Source organism: Pteropus vampyrus, unplaced genomic scaffold (assembly GCF_000151845.1).
Source record: "Pteropus vampyrus isolate Shadow unplaced genomic scaffold, Pvam_2.0 Scaffold535, whole genome shotgun sequence".
NCBI classification, from domain to species: Eukaryota; Metazoa; Chordata; class Mammalia; order Chiroptera; family Pteropodidae; genus Pteropus; species Pteropus vampyrus.
In genome coordinates, this window is record NW_011889316.1 from 451,316 (window position 1) to 471,821 (window position 20,506).

The following is a 20,506-nucleotide window of genomic DNA, read 5'->3' on the forward strand; positions in this document are numbered from 1 at the left end:
AAAAAAAAAAAAGCTAATGGGGTTTTGATTGGATTACATTGGCTTTATAAATCACTTAGAAGATAATTGACATCTTTACAGTAGAGTCATCCAGTCTTTGAACATTGTACATCTCCATTCATTTGGGTGTTCCATAATGTCTTTCAGTAAAGTTTGGTAACTTCTCCATAAAGGCTTGCATGTTTTGTTAGATTCATTCTGAAGAATCATACCTTTAAGATTCTAATTGTAGAAATACTATTCATGATCTGTGTAACCTTGGGCAAATTGCTTAACTGCTCTGCACTTTTGTTTCTTTATATGTGGAATGAGCATAATAGTACTTAACTGGTAGGGTTGCGATGAACATAAATGTGCTAATATACATAAAGAGTATAGATAGTACGTGTCATAAGTGCAATGTAAGTTTTAGCTATCATTATTTTGTTTTCTGTTGCTAATGTAGAAATGTAGTGTTTCTTGATTTCACATTCAGCATCCTTGATAAACTAATTCCATATTTCTTTTTCTAAAACTCTTAATTTCTTTTTCTTTAGAAAGATGCACTGAACTTCTAAAATGTATTTAGAAATGAGGAAAAAATATCTAAAATATTAAAAAGAATTAAAAATTTTTTTAATTGCAAGGTTTAATATAAAGCTGCAGTAATCAAGCCAGTTTGGTAGTGTTGAAAGGATAGATACATAGAGTAATGGAGTAGAATAGAGAGTCTAGAAGTAAACCCACACATAAGTAGTCAGTTGATTTTCAACAAAATAACCAATGTAAAATTCAATAGAGAAAGGGAAATCTTTAAACAAGTGGGGCAGGTGGATATCCATACTGGGAAAAAAAATAAAGATTGATCTGTATCTCACACCATATCGACTGGTTAACTTGAAATGGATCTTAGACGTCTATGTAAAACTTAAACCTGTAAAATTGCCAGAAGAAAATGTAGGAGAAAATCTTTGCAACCTAATGATATGAAAAAATGTTTCTTAGGATACAAAAGACGCAACCCATAAAAGGAAATAATTTATGTATCGTGCACCAAACTTTAAAAATTTTACTGCTTGAAAGATACCATCAAGAAAACTAAAAAGCAAGCTACAAAGAACTCAATAATAAACTAATAAAAAATGGGCAAAAGTTACTTTACAAAAGATGTATGACTGGCAATAAGCACATGGAAAGGTGCTCAACATCTCTAGTTATCGGGAAAATGGAAATTAAAATCACAGCATTACTACATGCTCATTAGAATAGCTAAACTTGAAAAGGCTTACCGTACCAAAGATGTAGAACATCTTTCACTAGCATACTGTGTTGGTGACCGTGTAAAATTTAGGTACAACCACTTTGGAAAAGAGTTTGGCAGTTTCTTTAAAAGTTATGTACACTCCTACAATATGACTTAGTCATTCTACCTGGTCATTAACCCAAGAGAACAAAAGCTTGTGTTCACACAAATACTTGTACACAAATATACATAGTATTTTATTTGTAATGACAAAAATCTAGACATTCTATTATAGGTGGATGGTAAGCAAAATGTAGTTCATCCATGTGATGAAATAGCACTCAGCAATAAATAGGAATAAATTAATAGGACAGCGGGATTATCCTGAATGAAAGAAGCTAGACCAAAACATTATGAATGAAAGAAACCAGATAAAAAATTATGATTCTGTTTATATATAATTCTGTTAAATGTAAACTAATCTATAGTGACAGAAAGCAGGTCAGTGGTTGCCCGAGGACAGGGTTTGGAGAGAGAGGGGTTGCAAAGGGACACAAGGAAATGTTTGAGATGATGAAAATATTTGTTATCTTGATTGTGATGATAGTTTTCACATGTTTTAGATATACATCAGAACTCTTCATAGTACTTTTTATATGTTATAGTTTATGGTATGTATATTAGAAAAGAAAAATAAGTCATCTTTTCCACCTAACGCTGATAACCCTCCAAAGGTTCTCCTTTTCTTTCAGAGTAAATGACCACATCCTTATATTGAATTACCAAATCCTATATTATTCACTCCAGTTTTACTTTTTGATATATCTCCTTTGATGCTCCCTCCTTGCCTCTTCTGCACATCAAACTAACATCCCTCCTGTTTCTAGAACATGTTAGATATGTTCCACCTCCAGATTGTTCCACCAGTTATTCCTTCTGTCTGGAGTGCTTTTTTCCATATACCCTCAGATTTTGTTCATGCTGCCTTCTTTGACCTGTGCTAACCAGACTTTCTTCAGTATTCCTGATTCTTCTGTTCTTTTTTTTTTTAATAGTATTTATCTGTGCAGTTGACTTATTTACTATGTTTATTGTTTATTCTGTTTTCATCACTAGAATTAAGTTCACCAGGTAGGTTTTTAACTTTCCTGATTGATGTTTGTGCCTGACACAAAATGGCACTCAAAAAAATTTGTTGAATTAATGTTTATATATTATTTTGTTTTTCTCACTACAGTTTTTGAAGTTTAACACTTGTATTTTCATATAGGATTTTTAAGTTTTATACTTATTTTACCAAATCTAAAGTTAATTGATAGTATATTCTTTCTTTATACAACACAAGAACTTGAGGATATTTTAACTCCTTTTTCCTTTTTTTACCTCCTCCAAACTGATATCATTATGTTTTAAAATTTATTTTATTTTAACTTAGCAATTTGTTGTTATTGCTTTATTCAATCAATATTCATTTAGATATAAACCATATATAACTCTTTAGACTTTTCATTTCTTTCCGTCTGGGATCACTTACCTTCTGTCTGAAGAACATCCTTTAGTGTTCACTTAGGGAAGTTCATGGTAACATATTTGAAGATGTTATTTGTTCAAAAAATGTCTTTATCTTGTCAATTTTAAAAGACATTTTTGCTTAATTGGGAGTTCTAGGTTGACAGGTATTTTTCTTTTAATATATTAAAGAAATCATTCCACAATATTTTGGTTTTCATTGTTGCTCATAGAAAATTAGCCAGCAACCCAACTATGGTTCTTTTCCCTCTGGCTGTTCCTTAGATATTTTTTTCATCTTTGAGGTTTTGTAGTTTCAGTAGAGATTTGTTCTTATTGGAGCTCATTGGGCTTCTTGATTTGGTGAATTGTCTTTTGTTGTTGTTGTTGTTTTTGGTTCTAGAAATTATCTTTTCTTATATTTACCTTTCCCATTATTTCTTACTTTCTGGAACTTTGATTAAACCTGTTATACCCTCTTATTCTATTCTGAGTGTCTCAGACTTTCATATTTTCTAATTCTTTATCTTAATTGTTTTTGCATTTCTAGAAATTTTATTTTGTCCTTTATTTTAAAAAGTATCTCCTGTCCTACATATATTTCTTGGCGTGTCTTTATTTCTTCAAACATGCTGTTGAAATCTTCATCTGATAATATTTGCGGTTGTCTTTCTGTGATAGGTATTACTTTTCTTTCTTTTATTTCCTTTTTTTTTTTTTTGATGAGTTACACATTTTACTTGGAGAATTAATCATGAGAGTTCTTGAGAGTTAGGATCAAGGTGATATGTTCCTTCAGAGAGAATTTGCTTGTTTGCAACATTAAAAAGTCTGTGTTTGGGACCATTTCTAACTAATGCTACAACTTTATTAATTTTCCTTTGGACTCCTAAGAAATATGAATTTGGACTGCAAAACTGCATGAGAGCTTTTCAGGAATGTTTTTGTTCTTTCTCTGCTAGACATGTAGGTGACTTTTCTTGTGGTCTTCTGAGGATAGGAGGAATGGGTAAGTAGGGTGGGTTATTTTAGGCTTACACTTCTAGATTAATGTTGTAGTTAATGTTGTGAAGCTCACCTATTGACGACTTTCCTTAGGTTAACCCTGGAATTTGCATCTTTTCTACTACCCCTTGGGGCTGACAAGACCAAAGCTCAGCTTCACAGTTAGGTTTTTGACTTGGTTATTTCTTATCATACTGTTAGCTGTTAGATTTATTGAAGGCCTTTTTACTCTTTCATTAGACATTTTCTACAGTAAGGTTGGTCTATATATAATCTGCTACTATGTTCACATTTTAAAAAGTAATTAAAATTGTGCTATATTTTTCATAGTACACACTCTAATATTTGAAATGGCTCTATTTTGTCTAGTGACTCAGTATAATTTATTTAATCTTCTCCAGCTTTGACATTAAGCTTGTTTCTTTTGGTTTTTGCTATTATAAATAACACTGATTAACTGATTTCATAAGTAAAAATGTTACTTATTAATTTATATTTCCTTAGTTGCTATTATGTTGGTACATTTTCCAAATGTAAAATATCTATTCTTAGCATTCAGATCTTAAGCCATTTTCCTAAAGATTTATGTAAACTTTTCATAAAGATACTAACCCATTGTCTAACAGGTTACTTTGCTAAAATGTTTCTGATTCTGCCTTTTCGAGGAACAAATTTATTAAAACTTTATAAATGATTCTTTTATCAAATTTTAACAAATATTCTTATTAATCATTATATTCTACTTGGAAACAGTTATTTAAAATTTGGCTCTGGTAATTGTTTGCCACTTCTTATTATATTTATCACTATCGAATAGTCTGTGATAGTTACCTCATTTCCCTCAAACCTACCTCCTCATATCCCTCTCCATAGCCATCCATATTAGTCTCTTTGTTGTGTTTAAAAAGTACCTCTCTTGCCCTCCCCTCAAATCTCAGTGGTTTACAGAAATTAACATTTATTATGTCTTTGTGATCTAGGGCCTGGGCTGAAGATATTACTCTATTGGAGACATGGCATTCTTAAAAATAAGAGCTGGTGTAAACTGAGAATGCCTCTTAAAGCTTCTGTATAGAAGCAACATGTCTGTATTCCTGACATGATCAAATGCAGGGGGAAATGCATAGAAATTATGTTTGTCCCATAGGAGGAACTGCAGGTCACGTAGCTGGCCAGAGATATATGGAAGGGGCAAGTGAATACTTGGCAACAATGATACAATCTACCATATCTCTTATGTTTAATTTCCAAGTGTAAAGTTTTATAATTATTCATATCCATATTGAAACTTCTTTGTTGTCTTCCTTTTTACCTTAAATAAAGTTATTTCTGTTATAGAAATGAATCATTTTACCTGTGATGTTCAGTCTGTTTGAATGTAAGTTTAACACAGATTCTTGTCTGCTTTGTTCAGAGCTTCCTCAGCACTGAAGAATGCTTTGTTCATAATATGCTCTCAATGTGTTTCCCTTCTTAGTTCAGCAGTTATTCTGTCAGATTTTTTTTGTTTTTTGTTTGTTTGTTTGTTTGTTTTGTATCCTCAGTTCTCTTGCTAGCTCTATCCCTGAAGTCTTAATGACTATATTTTATTGAATTATTTTAATAAATCACAGCTATATATTTAACAAATTCTGTTAGGTCATTCTCTTAAATGAAGAGAGTAAACTTATGAGCTTTAATTCCTCTGGAAAATACAGCCTACATACTTCTTCCTATAAATAAGCTCATCACCCTGTCACTAAAAAACAAAAACAAAAAACCTATCCCTTGACTCTTACAATCTGACTTCTCACTATTGCTCTAAAACTATTTTTTACCATTTGCATTTCTCATTCTCTTTGACCTCTGTTACCCCAACTTCTGTTTCTCTAAATCCTGAAGGACTAGAATTCACTTTTTTTCTCTATTTCTAAGGCTGTTCTCTTTTCTGTATTCCTTAGAATGTTCCTCTTCCTTCCTCTACTACTTGTGTCCTAATACTCCTAGGTTCTATTTTTAGTTCTCTTGTTGTCATATGCCCTTTTGAGTGGAGCTCTCATTCATATGGCTTTCATATTTGTTTCTACGTAGATGGTTTACATATCTGTGTTTTGTAATAGTTATTTTGAGTTCGCCCCCTTATTTTCATTTGTGGGCATTTCCATTTGGATGCCTTACCATTACCTCCACCTTGACATGTCCAAAACTAAATTGTTTTCCTGTTAGTATTAACTCCTCCATTGAAACTAACTCCTGTTTTTGTTGATGGTGCATAGTTACCAGGCTTCTAAAAGGAAAGGGAAGAATGCCAGCATTCATTTAGCATCTAGTACACACTAAACACTGTGCTTTTCAGTTACATGTTGTTTAGCTCGTTTTACTTCCCAAGAAACCTTCTCCAAACAATCCCAGTGAATTCTCTGCGATCCCTTTAGACTACTTGAAGTACATTTGTATTTAAATCATTAGATCCCCAGCATGTGAATCTCCTGTAATTCATACTTTTAGTTTGTAAACCTCTCAAAGGCAAGGATTTTTATTTCATATTCCTTTTTATCAGCACAGTACCTAATAAATACATTACAATTTAATAAGTATTTGATGATTTTCACATAGAAATAATGCTGTAAATAAGGGCAAGAATCTCAACCTAAATAACAACTGAATAACAAACTAATCACTCAAAACTAAATAACAGCTAAGTTATACTCTTGAACCTTGAACCTAATTGAAAGGGTACTTAGCCTCTGGAAGTACTATACTTATTAAGGATCATCTGTTGAACAATTTTTACTTAACAGAATCTCTTTATCAATAACATACCCTCATATAACCATTTTATTTGCTTCGATAACCATTTATAGACAGTAAATTTATTTCAGCTTTTCTTTCCCCATTAGGTGCACCAGGTATAATTTCCTCACCATATGCAGGGGCTGCTGGATTTGCCCCAGCCATTGGATTTCCTCAAGCTACAGGTGACTCTTTTAAAGTTGAATTTGAAACGATTTTTTATGATGCTCTATATTTTCTAGGAACTTATCAAGATGAAAAATGTTAACCATATTGGAAGGATTTACAATACAAGTATTGTGTTTTTCAGCCATAGAAGTGGCTCATAGTATGATAACAGCTTCCTTGTATTTACAAATAATTTTATAAAATCTATTGCTGTTGGTGATAATATTTATATAGCACTTTACAAGGTTACAAAATGCTTTTCCCATATATAATGTCATACATTCTGCATGTATACAATTCACTTGTTTTAGGTCTACAACTCAGTGATGTTTAGCAAATGTAGAGTTGTGTAGCCATTACCACAGCTCAGTTTAAGAACATGCTGTATCTTTTTTTTTTTTTTTTTAGTTTTTGTGTGTGTGTTAATTTGTGACTTCTATTTGTGACTTCTGCTCAAGGACTTTTTAAAAATATGTCTCAAATTTTCTGGTAGAAGTCAATATGAAAATTATCTTTAGAGAAATGTGCTGGCATATATCTGTTTCAAGAAAGAGGTAGTACTTGTAGTTGATAGACCCTCTGAGAAGCCTAATGGCTTTTTAAGAACAGTGAATTCAGTCACTCTGCAAAATACTATATAAATAATAGAATACTGAGTATGATGTCAAAGAATAAGGAACTTGACTTCCAGACAGATGCTGTTGGGCAGAAAACTGGCCTTGATAGCCTTATGGTAATTTTGACACATTTTCTTCTATGTTTTTGCTTTTTTCTTCAGTTATTTACTTAAGTTATATCAAGTATTATAATTCCTCAGATGACTAGACTATGAAATGCTTTTGATCTTTTTAAAAGGTCTGTCAGTCCCAGCTGTTCCTGGAGCTCTTGGTCCTCTCACAATCACCTCCTCTGCTGTCACTGGAAGGATGGCCATTCCTGGGGCTAGTGGTATACCAGGGAATTCTGTTCTGCTTGTCACCAATCTCAATCCTGATGTGAGTTGAAAAGCATTATAAATAAATAAGTCCTTCAGGAGGAGGTCTGTGTAGTCAGTTCTGATTGATCTAGTGTTATAATCAAATAAAAATGTTTGTTTTAAGGATTTTTATTAAAATTTATCACTAATATATATAGAGGAAGCATATAAAATAACCACTTTGAACAAAGTCAACTGTCATTATTACAAGTAAACTTATGTAAGTTTTTTATTTAAATTAGATACTTATATTTTGTGTTATCCTTTTCAGCTTATCACACCACATGGGCTTTTTATCCTATTTGGTAAGTTATTTTTAATATTATCTGTGATGTGGATTGAACACATTTCATTATTCAGTAATATTTATTGACTATCTCTGTGTGCCAAGTAGTGTGTTTGATATTGAAGTTAGAGTAGCAAATAAAACTTAGTAATTATAATACAATAAAATTTTATAAAAAAGGAAAGAAATAGTGATCATAATGGAAGCATGTAGCTGGGAGGCCTGACCTAGCTGAGGAAATTGAAGATGATTTACCAAGAGAAAGGAAAGTTAAGCTGACTTGTGAAAAATGAGTAAGCATTAGCCAGGCAGAAAAGGGAGGGCACATGTTCTTTCACAGATAACAGCAGTGAGAGAGAGCTTCTGGAACATGGAAGTGAAGGAAGCCCAATGGGGAGTCTAAGGGAAAGACATGTTGAAGCTGCACAGATGGATAGGGACAACATCCTGCAGAGCTTTGTAAGCTAAATAGTGGAGCTTGGCTTTAACCTAGGAACAGTGGGAAACCATTGAATAGTTTTAAGCAGAAGAGAGGCATAACGAGATTCAGGTTTTACAAAGAAATTTCCAAACTTTGTAATGGTGTTCTTCTCTGTTAAAAATAAATTTAGCACATACTCCTAATTCATATATGATTAATTATTCATAAACTTCACCCATCTTTTACTATATTCATTATATGTAGTATAATATGTACAAGTATATGAGCAATGAAATAAGCAATATTTAATATTTTAAAGGTTTTTATTAATGAAACTCATAAAAACTATTAATATTTAGTGAGAAATGTGATTTAATAGGCTTCATTATTTTCAGAATCTTTTTTATTTTGATTCAATATTCCAAGGTCTGAGTCTAAAATCACTTTATTTTAGTACTTAATGGTTGTCATAAATGAAAAAGATACCTCATAAACATATGCACTATAAATAGAAGTGTTTTATTGTTGCTGTACCTAATTAATTATGATGCTAATTTTTCAGCCTAATCCACTAATTTTTGGTGTACTTAGAAAAGTTCTGTTTTTCCTCTTGTTAGATTAGTTGATCTTAAATACTGTCGCATTAGAATACTTTTAACAAATGGGGTTAAAACTCACTTTCACATGGAAGAATTTTTAATGCGATGGAAAATTGTTTCAGATTTTTTGAGTGGGTAGTAGGTTTTTTAAACAGCATTTTTGAAGTATAATTTATAGCCAGACAGCTTACCTGCTTTAGGTATACAGCTCCATGTTTACGGTGCTGTGCAACACATTATTCATTAACGAAGTCCAATTATTTTTTATTTTTTTATTTTTTATTTTTATTTTTTCTTAAGCGAGGCAACCCTTGGTTGACCTCACAGATTTCAAGGACTTTGTCAGTTTACAACCTCTTATTTTTTTTTATTTTTTACGCCTACAGCACCTGGTCTTCCTAGGTGGTCTCCCATCCAAGTACTAACCAGGCCCAACCCTGCTTAGCTTCTGAGATGAGACGGGATCGGGCTTGTTCAGGGTAGCATGGCCATAGACCTGAAGTCCAATTTTAGAACATTTCCGTTACCCCACAGATTCCCTCCATGCTCATTGCAGTAACCATAAAATTTGTATTCATGACACATTTCTGTAATTTTCAGTAATAAAATCATGTATTAATGATATTTTCAAATGTCTCTTTAATAGCCAAAGCACATTTCTTTCTAAAAGTAGTTAATTTCTCACTTATTTTAAAAAATATCACCCTCAGCTTGAACAAATTGTATATGTTATTTTTTAAATAATATCTATTTCAACCATTTGTCATTTCTGAAAAGGATAGCAAATTTGGAATACCTTTTTCTTTTATATTTTGAAAGTACCATTCATCTCTAAGTTCATTTGCTCTTAGGTGCTTGCCCATGAGCTAAGAAATATTCTTTGAGTGCTTTGAAGATTTTCATAGTTATTCTCTCATTGTATTACAAAGTATGGTAATGATGCTACTACTTAAGGGTCTTATTTTTGTAATATTGGTGATATCCTGTAGCAAAAAAGTGCAATAGTGCAGTATATTTTAATATACTGAATGAAAAAAAGTGAGAGAATGCCCTTGATACTGTAGACACTTCTGCCTATAATTTTATCATATATTAAAAATGAGTAAAAGTTTTTCATATTGGTTTTATATAAACAAATCAGTGCAAATAAGAGTTTGATTGTTTTCCTCTCATACCCCAATGAATCATTTTGCCTGGCCTTGAGAGATAGGACCCACTATCAGGAACACTAATGTAGAAAAATGGAATGTAATGATATCAATTAAGAGGCTGACATGATAGTCTGGATGTGAAAGTGGTGATAATTTTGATAGTTAATGAGGTTGAGAAGAAGTGGACAAATGTGAGATATTTAGGCCATAGAATCAGTGGGTGCTGGTGATTGATTGGATGTATGAATTTAAGGAAAGGAATTCAAAAGATGAATCTCAGGTCTCTGACTGGAACAAGTATATTGATGATGATAACATTTGTTAACAGAGTTTATGAACACTGGTTGTGGAAAGAGGAAAGGGGAGATCTGGAACATAGAAGAGATATGTGTTTGGGAGCATATGTATGAAATTGCCTAGGGAATATATATAATATAAAAAAGAAACTTTCTTTAAATGCATTAGTAAAATTAATTGAATATTGCATAGACAGGCATTAAAAAGTTTTGTTTTGTCTTTTTAATTAGGAGTGTATGGTGATGTACATCGAGTGAAGATTATGTTTAATAAAAAAGAAAATGCCTTGGTTCAAATGGCAGATGCAAATCAAGCTCAGCTAGGTACTAATGGTTATTAATACTAATAATAACCACCTCCCCTATTTGTATATGAATTTTTCTATAAAATAAACAAATTTACAGATAGTAGGAATATACTTGTACTGAAGAGTAACTCTTTATGCTGATGTCTTCCTATTATTTGGACCTGCTTATATTTAAAGATTAAAGGCATTGAATATTCTTTGAAGTCTGAAGTTCATTTTTCTACTTGAACATATTATTGCTATTTAGAGCTTTGATTCACTTATTCTGTTTTATTTTATTTACTTGTTTTCCTTTCAAATTAAGTTTTCTAGAACTGTTGCATGGCATAAAAGTTTGGGCAAACTTCATAATGATGGTACAAGAAAGTGCCATTCCACAGCCTCATTGTTCATTGTCATAGTGGCTGTTAAAATGTTACTACTCAGATTCTTTAAAAAAAAAATACTTTGCTTGAGATTAATTTATTCAATAACTATTTCCTGAGCACTCGTTACATGTTCCAGGCAGTCTGGAACTTCCTAGCACTATGCTAGGAAGATAGTTGTTTTTGTTTTTGTTTTTGTTTATTTATTTATTTTGATTTCTTGTCTTCCATTATGATAAAACAAATCATTTAATACATTTCCATATATGAGTTTTTTTATTTAAAACCATTTTAACCCTTAAATTGACAATATAATTTTAAATGACTAAAAATAATTTATAATTTAGACAAATTTTACAGAGATTCTGTCTTACTACCCAAACTGTCCTTTTTCTCTTTCCGTGCACCAGCAATGAACCATCTGAGCGGTCAGAGACTTTATGGAAAAGTGCTTCGTGCTACACTGTCCAAACATCAAGCAGTTCAGCTTCCTCGAGAGGGACAAGAAGACCAAGGTCTGACTAAGGATTTTAGCAATAGTCCTTTGCATCGCTTTAAAAAGCCTGGCTCTAAAAACTTCCAGAATATTTTTCCGCCGTCAGCCACTCTGCATCTTTCCAACATCCCGTATGTACCTAATTAGTTATATTCATTTAGATGATTAATAATTTACAGTATACGTTTTAGGAGAGGTAAAAACTCTGAAATTATTCTGATGTAGCAGTTGTCCTAGTGACTAATTTCTTGTGAGATGATTCATTTGCTATTATATCTTAAGAAGGTGATATTTCCAGCCATACACTGCAAAGTAAAAGATAGCAATGCTTAAAATTTTTCTTTTAAAATAGAAAATTAGCAACTAGTTACCTTTCAGTTATAAAAGGGCATAAAAATAAGGTTATGCAGAAATATCCCATTGATACATACTTGGTCATCCCTTTGTATAGAGGTAAAGACTCTTAAGTAACCAACATAGCAGAATCAAATAATTTCTCTAAGAATTTGTTAAAAAAAAAAAAAAATTCTTTATTTTTTCATGTACAACTTTCCAACCCATATATAAATTACTTAATAGCTAAAAATGATTTTTTTGTGTGTGTGGCCGCTCTGTATAAACCAGTGTTGTAGCAGACTTGTTCTTTAGTCATCTTCTAACTCCAGGAACAGCAGACTAAAGAGCTTGGGCCAAAACCATTTGTTTTTATATGGCCCATGAACGAAGACTGATTTTTACATATTCAAATAGTTGAGGAAAAGCAAAAGAAAATTATTTTGTGCTTTGAGAAAATTTTACAAAATTCAAATTTCACCATCCATAAATAAAGTTTCATGGAACACAACCATACTCATTCATTTAAGCTACAGCAGCAGTGACTGTTGTTATCAAGACCTAAGATATTTACTGTGTGGCTCATGTTAGAAAACATCTGGCAACCTCTGTTCTAATTCTTGAAATCCTTGAGCTATAAACATGGCGGTTTTATATAAATCTAATACATGAAGGAAGATAAGCTTTGGAAAGGGAGGGGTAAAAGCTCTGGGGTATGGTTGTATGGATGCGTATGTGTGGAAATCTAAAGACTGAGGGAATGGAGAATGGTAAAGTTCTGGAATATTACTAAGAACGAGAATAGGAGATGAATAGTTATAGAAAATAATTACTCAGAATAGCATTAAATACTCAGGCTCTCAGCTAGTCTTCATTTAGACTACATGGAGAAACCTTGAATCTGAATTGAGTAACGGCTCAAACCTCATGCCAGCTAGGAAACTGGGGGAACTACTTAAGGAAAAAATATCTAGATTATGTGGATCTAGAAATTTAGCAGCTCATCACTATGGAGTCAGAGGGGCAGCATATTTAGAGAGTAAGGCAGGCTTCTGTCATTGTTACCTTGCAAATGTAATACATTGTCCAGGAGCTGGTCTCATGTTACAACATACATAGGACATATAGATAGAAGAGAGAATATTTTTTGAACCATCTACCAAGTCCTGGGCACTATGGTGATGTTTTACATGTGTTACCTCATTTAATCTCCATATTAAACATTTTTTAACTGTGATAATATATACAACATAAAAATTTACTATTTTAACCATTTTTGAGTGTGCAGTTCAGCATACATTCCCATTATGCAGCCATCACCTTTGCCCGTCAGTAGATCTTTATCATCATCCTGAACTCTAGATACATGAAAAAATAACTCCATTTCCCTCTAACACCCAGTCCCTGGTAACCACTATAGTAGTCCCCTCTTATCAATGAGGGATGTCTTTTAAAACCCCCAGTGAATGCCTTGAAAGTACAGATAGTACCGAACCTTCTGTCTAGTATGTTTTTCCTATACATACATAATACCTTTGATAAAATTTAATTTATAAATTAGGCACAGTAAGAGACGAACAACAGCAACAACATAATTAAATAGAACAATTATAATAGTATACTATAAAAAAAGTTATGTGAGTATGGTCTCATTAAGTCAAGAACTTTTACCTTTTCAGATAAAGGAAGCACTTTTCAGCTTTTCTTTGGCATATCCAAATTGCCAACATCTGCTCTTGTGCTTTGGTGTCATCATTAAGTAAAATAAGAGTGACTTGAGCACAAGCACTGGACTACTGCAGTAGTCCATTTGAACACTGAGAAAGTTACTAATGATAGGCTGGTAATGACAGGCTGGTAATGCATACAGTGTGGATACGCTGGACAAAGGGATGATTTAAGTCCCTGGCTCAATGGAGCAGGATAATAGGAGATTTCATCATGATACTCAGAATGGCGCTCAATTTAAAACTTAGTTGTTTATTTCTGGAATTTATCATTTAATATTTTCAATCTGCAAGTATCTGAAACCACAGAAAGTGAAACCACGGATGGGGGGGACTATGTATTCTACTTTTTGTCTCTATCAATCAGTTTATCATAATAACCTTTGAAGTAAGGTTACTTCCTCAAAGTGGCATATGAAGTAAATGAGAAATAGAATGTGAATGTAGATCTGTCTCCTTTCAGAGTCAGTTAATGTTCTTGCTGGCAGTTATGACATGAGGAAGAGTCTACACTCAGTCACTTGACTCTCATGTAATAAAACACTATTTATTATTGACTGCTACATAACAGATCGCCCCAAAACTTAACACGATAGTAAATGGTTATTATCTCATACTTTCACTATGAGTCAAGAATCCAGAAAGTTGCTTAGCTGGGTGTTTTTGACCAGGAGTCTCTCATAAGGTTGCATCTGAAGGCTTAACTGGGGCTGGAGGATCCACTTCCAAAGCGGCTCACTCATATGCCTAGTTGTTGACACGAGAGCCTCAGTTGCTTGCCACAAGGACCTCTCCATATGGCTGCTTAAGTGTCCTCATGAAATGGTTTCCTTCAAAACTTATGATTCAAGAGATGGCAAGGTGGGAACTGCCAGTGTCTCTAAGCTTCAGCTATTGTCATTTCTACAATACTCTCGTAGGTTACGGAGGACATCCCTATTTAGTATAGCAGGGGTATATTAAAAGACGTGAATACGAGGAAGCAAGAGGGGCTATCTTAGAGCCTAGCTGCTCCTACACATATGCATAATTATCCTGAAAACAGTTAAAAATGTAGAACTCTAGATTGTAGTAGAAAAGTCAGAACTAGGGAAGTAGCTTTGTAAGTACTAGAGTTAAATACTGAAGCCAATGGTATGGGTAATAATCTCTTTGAAAGAATAAATATGGACTTTCTTGAGCTTTATATACCTGCCCACATCTTTTGCAAAAGATCTGAGGCAAAATTCCATTGTTTGAGGACATGTATGTGTCAACCTCAAACATCTTTCAGGGCAGTGCCAAATCATGCCTTCATTGCATGGCTTTATCCTCTAAAATGTGAGATACTCTGGGGACTTGACTATTGCAAGTTAATCTTTGCTTCATTAGGGCTAAAGTAGTTGGTTGACTCTGCGATGTTTTCACAGCCCTTCTGTTACAATGGATGATCTGAAGAACCTTTTCACAGAAGCTGGATGTTCAGTGAAGGCTTTTAAATTCTTTCAGTAAGTCTGTGCTTTCAAGAAATACATTAACCTTGTTTAATATGGTGTGAAAAATTTTTAAGTCGTTCAGTGAAGTCTTCTAGGGTTGGGGAGGAAATTTATAGGAAAAAATTAATTCTATACACTTTTTGTATTTATGCCATTTTCAGGAAAGATCGCAAAATGGCCCTTATTCAGTTGGGATCTGTGGAAGAAGCAATCCAGGCTCTCATTGAGCTTCATAACCATGACCTTGGAGAAAATCATCACCTCAGAGTTTCCTTCTCAAAATCTACAATCTGACTTTCCTGTGAATTTTTCTCCTAAGACTGGACCATAATTTCAGTAAAACGTTCAGACATGGACTGAAGCAGCTCAAGACCAATTCTGCCTCTTTTACAAAAATAATTCTTTCTGAGTTTGATATTCAAGTATATTCAAAAAATTAAGGGATGTTCTTTTTCCCCACCTGCCAATATGTAGTGAAAGGTTTGATTTTCCTTTATACCATAGTTGCTATGAAAATAATCTTCAGGAAAAAATTTTTTTGTCAATAATTTAATTCCCCATATTAAATTGGATTTCAAGAGGACAGACTTTCTTTTAGTTTGGATCCAGATCAGCCTTATACATTTCTAAACTCTTTTGTACTTTAAAAATTTAAACATATAAACTTTTAAAATTACTCAATGTAATTTAAATTACTTAAAACCAAGTTTTTAACTTTATGATTCAGAACTTTAACTCCCATAGGAAATTATGTTCATTTATAAATTATGTCAATTATTTGGCATATATTGATAGTTATACATGAACGAATTGTGTTGTATTGGAAGCAGATTTAAACTTGCATGTTTTCTTTCAAAAAAATTTTTTTTTTTTTTTAGTGGAAGGCACTCCTTTGAATATTGCATATCTTTAACTTTTTATGACTATTTGGAGAAACAAAGTGTCTTAACTGTCCCCAAGGCAATTAAGTGGAATCTAACCAAGATCTATTAAGGTGTCAGAATAATTAATAATTTTAATAGGAAAAATCATGTTTTAAATTTCAAAATGGCACTTATTTGCTGAGTAATATAACATGATCTTGGAAAATTTTAAAAAGGTAATTCTACTTATAAACTACTTTTTTACAATTATTTTCAGAAAAAAGTTTACAGTCTTAAGGAAAATATTCAGGTCTATCATATGGTTTGACAGATTTTTTAAAGTTATTTTTGGTAAGGTCTTCTTTTAGAAAAAAAATCTCAAGGGTTTTTTGTACCACTATAATCTGTAATACTTATTCAGAATTACTGTGTATTTAGTTAATTTCTTATTATGTGCCTTATTATGTGCTTATGATACAATAGGTTAGAGTTTTATCTAAGTATCTTGAAAGCTATATTGTGGGCTTGGTGAGCATTTGTTTTTTTCTTTCCCTGTTTTAGTAAGGATTTTAAAGTTTTCTTCATTGCAATTTTAAGTGGTTTTCAATAAGTAATAGTTTTTATTCAAATTTATGGTGCTTTAGTGCAGAGATGGGGTGGGGAAGGGTAAATGGTTTGGGGAATAACTCAGTGCACACCTGTAGGCCTCTTCACATTGTGACCAGTAGCAGTCATTGTCAGATATAGCATACTGTTTGGGGGCTATGAAATGTGATCTCAGTTTCTGGATCTTGTCTAATCTTTATCATCAGAATTTGTCTCAGGATTACTTGGTTTTTCTCAGTACTCTAATGAGAACTTGCTTTTCTTTGTTAATGTAACTTCATTACTGAGTGCCCACACATATGGAGTATGAGAAGGTAGAAAGTAGATTCCTTCTCATTCTTTGTCCCTCTGGCTTTTTGGTTGAATGTAAGAACAGTAGTTGTATAATGTAAAATTGTTTCTTTTTAATGAGAAACTGCGCTTTTGTTAATTCCTTTAATGCTTGACCAGATTTTTTTTTTTAAACAATTTGTCAAAAGGGATATTTTTGTCCACCCCTTTTACACTTTTCAGATTCTCAGAGTGGCTCATCTCACCTTTTAAAATATATCAATCTCTTTGCTATATTCCAGTCATTAATTTGAACATAAGAAGGTTTCTACAAAAGAAATTTCACAAAAACTTGGAGACCACAGAATATTTTAAAGATTGTTAAAAAGCAGAATCCACTCAACACTGAGCAACAGTTAGGTGTTAGAAAAGGAAGGAGGACATTAAGTTGAGACTTTTCAAGTGGATCGATTTAGCATTGGCTGAATAGATAGGTATAATCGTTTATCAGGTTTTTATTTTTTCACTTATGAAATCTATCTTTAGCAAAACACTTCTGTTAAGCGGGGAGGAAAACATTTATTTAAGAAATCTCCCAAAATATGCTTCTTTTTTCCTTCCATATATAGGCACTATGATAATTTTTAGTGGCATGTTAAATTGGATTATTTCATTTACTCTGAGTTAAGAATTACTGTGTAATTTAAAATCGTGATTCTCGTAACATTCAGTGTAAGTGTAGCAAAAAGTGTAGCAGAAGGGCGATCAAAATGGTGTTGAATGTAATTTCGAAATAGGGCATGGCCTTTAAATCCGGGAGAGAACATTGGAATCCTTTTCAGGGATTTGTGTGTGTGTGTGTGTGTGTGTGTGTGTGCGCGCGCGTGTGTGTATAGATAGTATATATATACACTCTTCTAATGTTGTACATACATATGCACATTACATACATTTTAATTTATTGACAAAGAAAATCAAATTAAGATTTGGAAAAGTGAGATATTATATAAAATAGTGTGTTTGAAACCATCAATCTGTGTCTTAAAATTAGCTGTAGCACATGGTTGTTGTCTGTACTGGGCTATTTGCTGTTTGAATTCTAGAGGTCTACAGTCTTTGTGTTGGCATAGTTTCTGTAAAAAGATTAAAAAATATCAGGGTAGTGGAAAAACTAGATCTTTATATTTTTGTTTTGGCATGCATTTACTAGATATCTTCTAAGCAATGCTTTTGCTGTTGAGCTGTCATAGTATTCTATTTTTAAGTTTATTTACTTTATTTTAAGGGGTATTGTCATCACTTTTAGAGATGTCTTGACTTTTACACAAAATATACATATTCAGGACTTTAAAAAAATAGTAGTACACGTTTAACAGTAACAATTTATGCCAAAATGTTTTACTTTGAGATTTAAATAACTTACAGAGCAGTAACATGTGTTTTGTGTGAGATACAAATAGAAAAATGACCCAGTATCTTAATTGATAACTTACTGGAGAGTATCAGAATTACCCAATAGCTCCTACAAAATGCCATAAATTCTCTAAGACTAAATATTAATAATCATTTATTTGTAGTAGTAATGTTTCCGATTTCATTGTTGAAAGTTGCAGATCTCTCACAGTCTTTAGAGACATATTTCTGCCTACGTAATTCCTATGGGAGTGGAGCACTGCTTTCTTTGGCTCCACCTAGGTTGGAGAACATAAGTTCTACGTCAGTTGACTAGAAGTAAACTCTCATGAATGTCTGTTCAGTTTCATGTTAAATTGTCTAATTTAATTTATGACATATTAGGCAGCAAAGTTTAAATATACATTGAGTATATTATCATATGATTTCTCTTCTGTTCCCCATAAATATTTTTGGATAAAAGATGACAAGCTCAAAAGTAGGTGGTCTCCCCCTCAACGAGTCACTTAAAAACCCTTTTTGCCAAATTATTAGTCTATCTTTCAGAAAACCTAATGTGTACTGCTATTTTTAAAACCAAAAAGACAACATGACTATGCGTAAAAGCATTTTTCTTAGTCTTTCCTTTGTCTTGATCTGTTGTTAACAAGAATAGAACTGCCAGACTTAAAATATTCTACTATTGTGCTAAAAGAAATACAGTTTAGATTGCACAGAACTTTTCCTTTAAAGAAAATATAACTCAGCCGTTTTTTAAAAGAGCTGTGTTGTTATCTACAAGACTATTTGCAGTCTTTTTTCAGAGCAAATTCTAACAGCTAGTTGTAAATTATTTAAAAAATAGAAAATTATTAAAATATTAGTTTAGGGGTTTTATAGAGGGAGAAAAACAAAACGGGACCAAAGTTTATGTGCCTTCTTCAGTAGTCTTAATTGACCTTTTCTTCCTATTCGAGACTAAGATGTAGTATCAGTATTCTGGTTTTCAGGAAATATGTACTATATAGTTTTAAAAGAATGTTATCCCACAGACTATTCATCCAAGCAAAGAATTGTAACTATATAAATGAAGTCTCTGTTACACTCTTGCCTTTATCACATAATATTCATTATGTAGCATTGTGGAGGTCCAAGAACAGAGCTGCTCTGAATCTCTGTGATAGTCATTTTTAGTTTTTGTAACCTGAGGCATATGTTCCAGAGAACAGGGATATTCGTCTGGTCCAGTGACCTTGGTGATAATAATCATGATTGAAAGCTGCTTATGGCAAGCTTAATTCAGCACTGTAAACAGATTTTCGTTCTTATGTTATTTTCAATTTTTGAATCTATGTCGTAGTTGTAATAACAAATTTAAATAGCTATTTTTGATGTCATACTCTGGCCTTTTCCCACTTACTGTTGTTATTCAGATATTTAAAAAAATTCATCCCACATCCAGATAGTACTAATTATAAAGATTGCTGACCAAGCAAAGTTTTGCATCAAAATGTCACCTCATTGCTCTGACCAAAGACTGACTTCTGGTTTTTACTCCTTTCTATTAAGCATTTTTTTCCCAAGCTCCTTTCTGAAAGAAGACCTAGTACAAAGCGGCCTTTACTTTCTATTTCTTATTGGTGAATAGACTACTTAGAGAAAATGGGAGTTTAAATGTGAACTGAATGAACTAGGATAACAAGGTTTTGATGGACATTTTCAGTACTGTATTTAAGGAAAAAAAATAGCACAGTTAGGAGCCTCTGACATTGTCTCATGTTTTACACGGTCTGTTCATTAAATTCCCTTTTTCAGTTCATAAGAATGTTCATCTAACAGAAGATACTGTAAATATTTGTAACAACATTTTTTTTTAACCAGGCCAAAAAAGAAAAAAAAAAAAGGTTTTTGGGAACAACTTAACATATAAAATGATTTTATATAAAACATCAATTGTCTTGTATATTTTGATAAGCAGCAGTACCAGCTTTCATTTGTAACACAGTTTGTGGCATTGGAGAAAAAGGATTCTGTGATTGTTGAAGTGAATTGTTATAAATGCAAAGAGAAGATAAAATATTAAAAACATTTTCTAAATGCGTAGTGCATGGTTAATTCAAGCTTCTGTACACTACAGTATATTCCATTTTCATTCAATTTGTATATTTGCTGACTATTACTTAATATCTCTAATCTCTTTTCCTAACAAGTATAGCATTGTAGCATGCCTTTTAATAAATGTCATGACATCTGTACTCTCTTAAAA

General features: G+C 32.5%; 1 protein-coding gene and 1 pseudogene across 6 annotated transcripts in view; one reads left to right on the forward strand and one right to left on the reverse strand.

Annotated features, from left to right (window-relative positions):
* PTBP3 (polypyrimidine tract binding protein 3) overlaps nt 1–20,506 on the forward strand; it is a 91,046-nt gene extending 70,540 nt beyond the window's left edge. For all 6 annotated transcript variants that reach the window (XM_011383661.2, XM_011383659.2, XM_023525170.1 and 3 more), the window contains 7 exons: nt 6,616–6,693; nt 7,532–7,671; nt 7,924–7,957; nt 10,637–10,729; nt 11,489–11,705; nt 15,044–15,121; nt 15,271–20,506. In XM_011383661.2, coding sequence (XP_011381963.1) covers nt 6,616–6,693; nt 7,532–7,671; nt 7,924–7,957; nt 10,637–10,729; nt 11,489–11,705; nt 15,044–15,121; nt 15,271–15,403 — 773 coding nt within the window. In that variant the 3' untranslated portion in view covers nt 15,404–20,506. The remainder of the gene's footprint in view (nt 1–6,615; nt 6,694–7,531; nt 7,672–7,923; nt 7,958–10,636; nt 10,730–11,488; nt 11,706–15,043; nt 15,122–15,270) is intronic.
* Nucleotides 9,336–9,454, reverse strand: LOC111733184 (annotated as a pseudogene).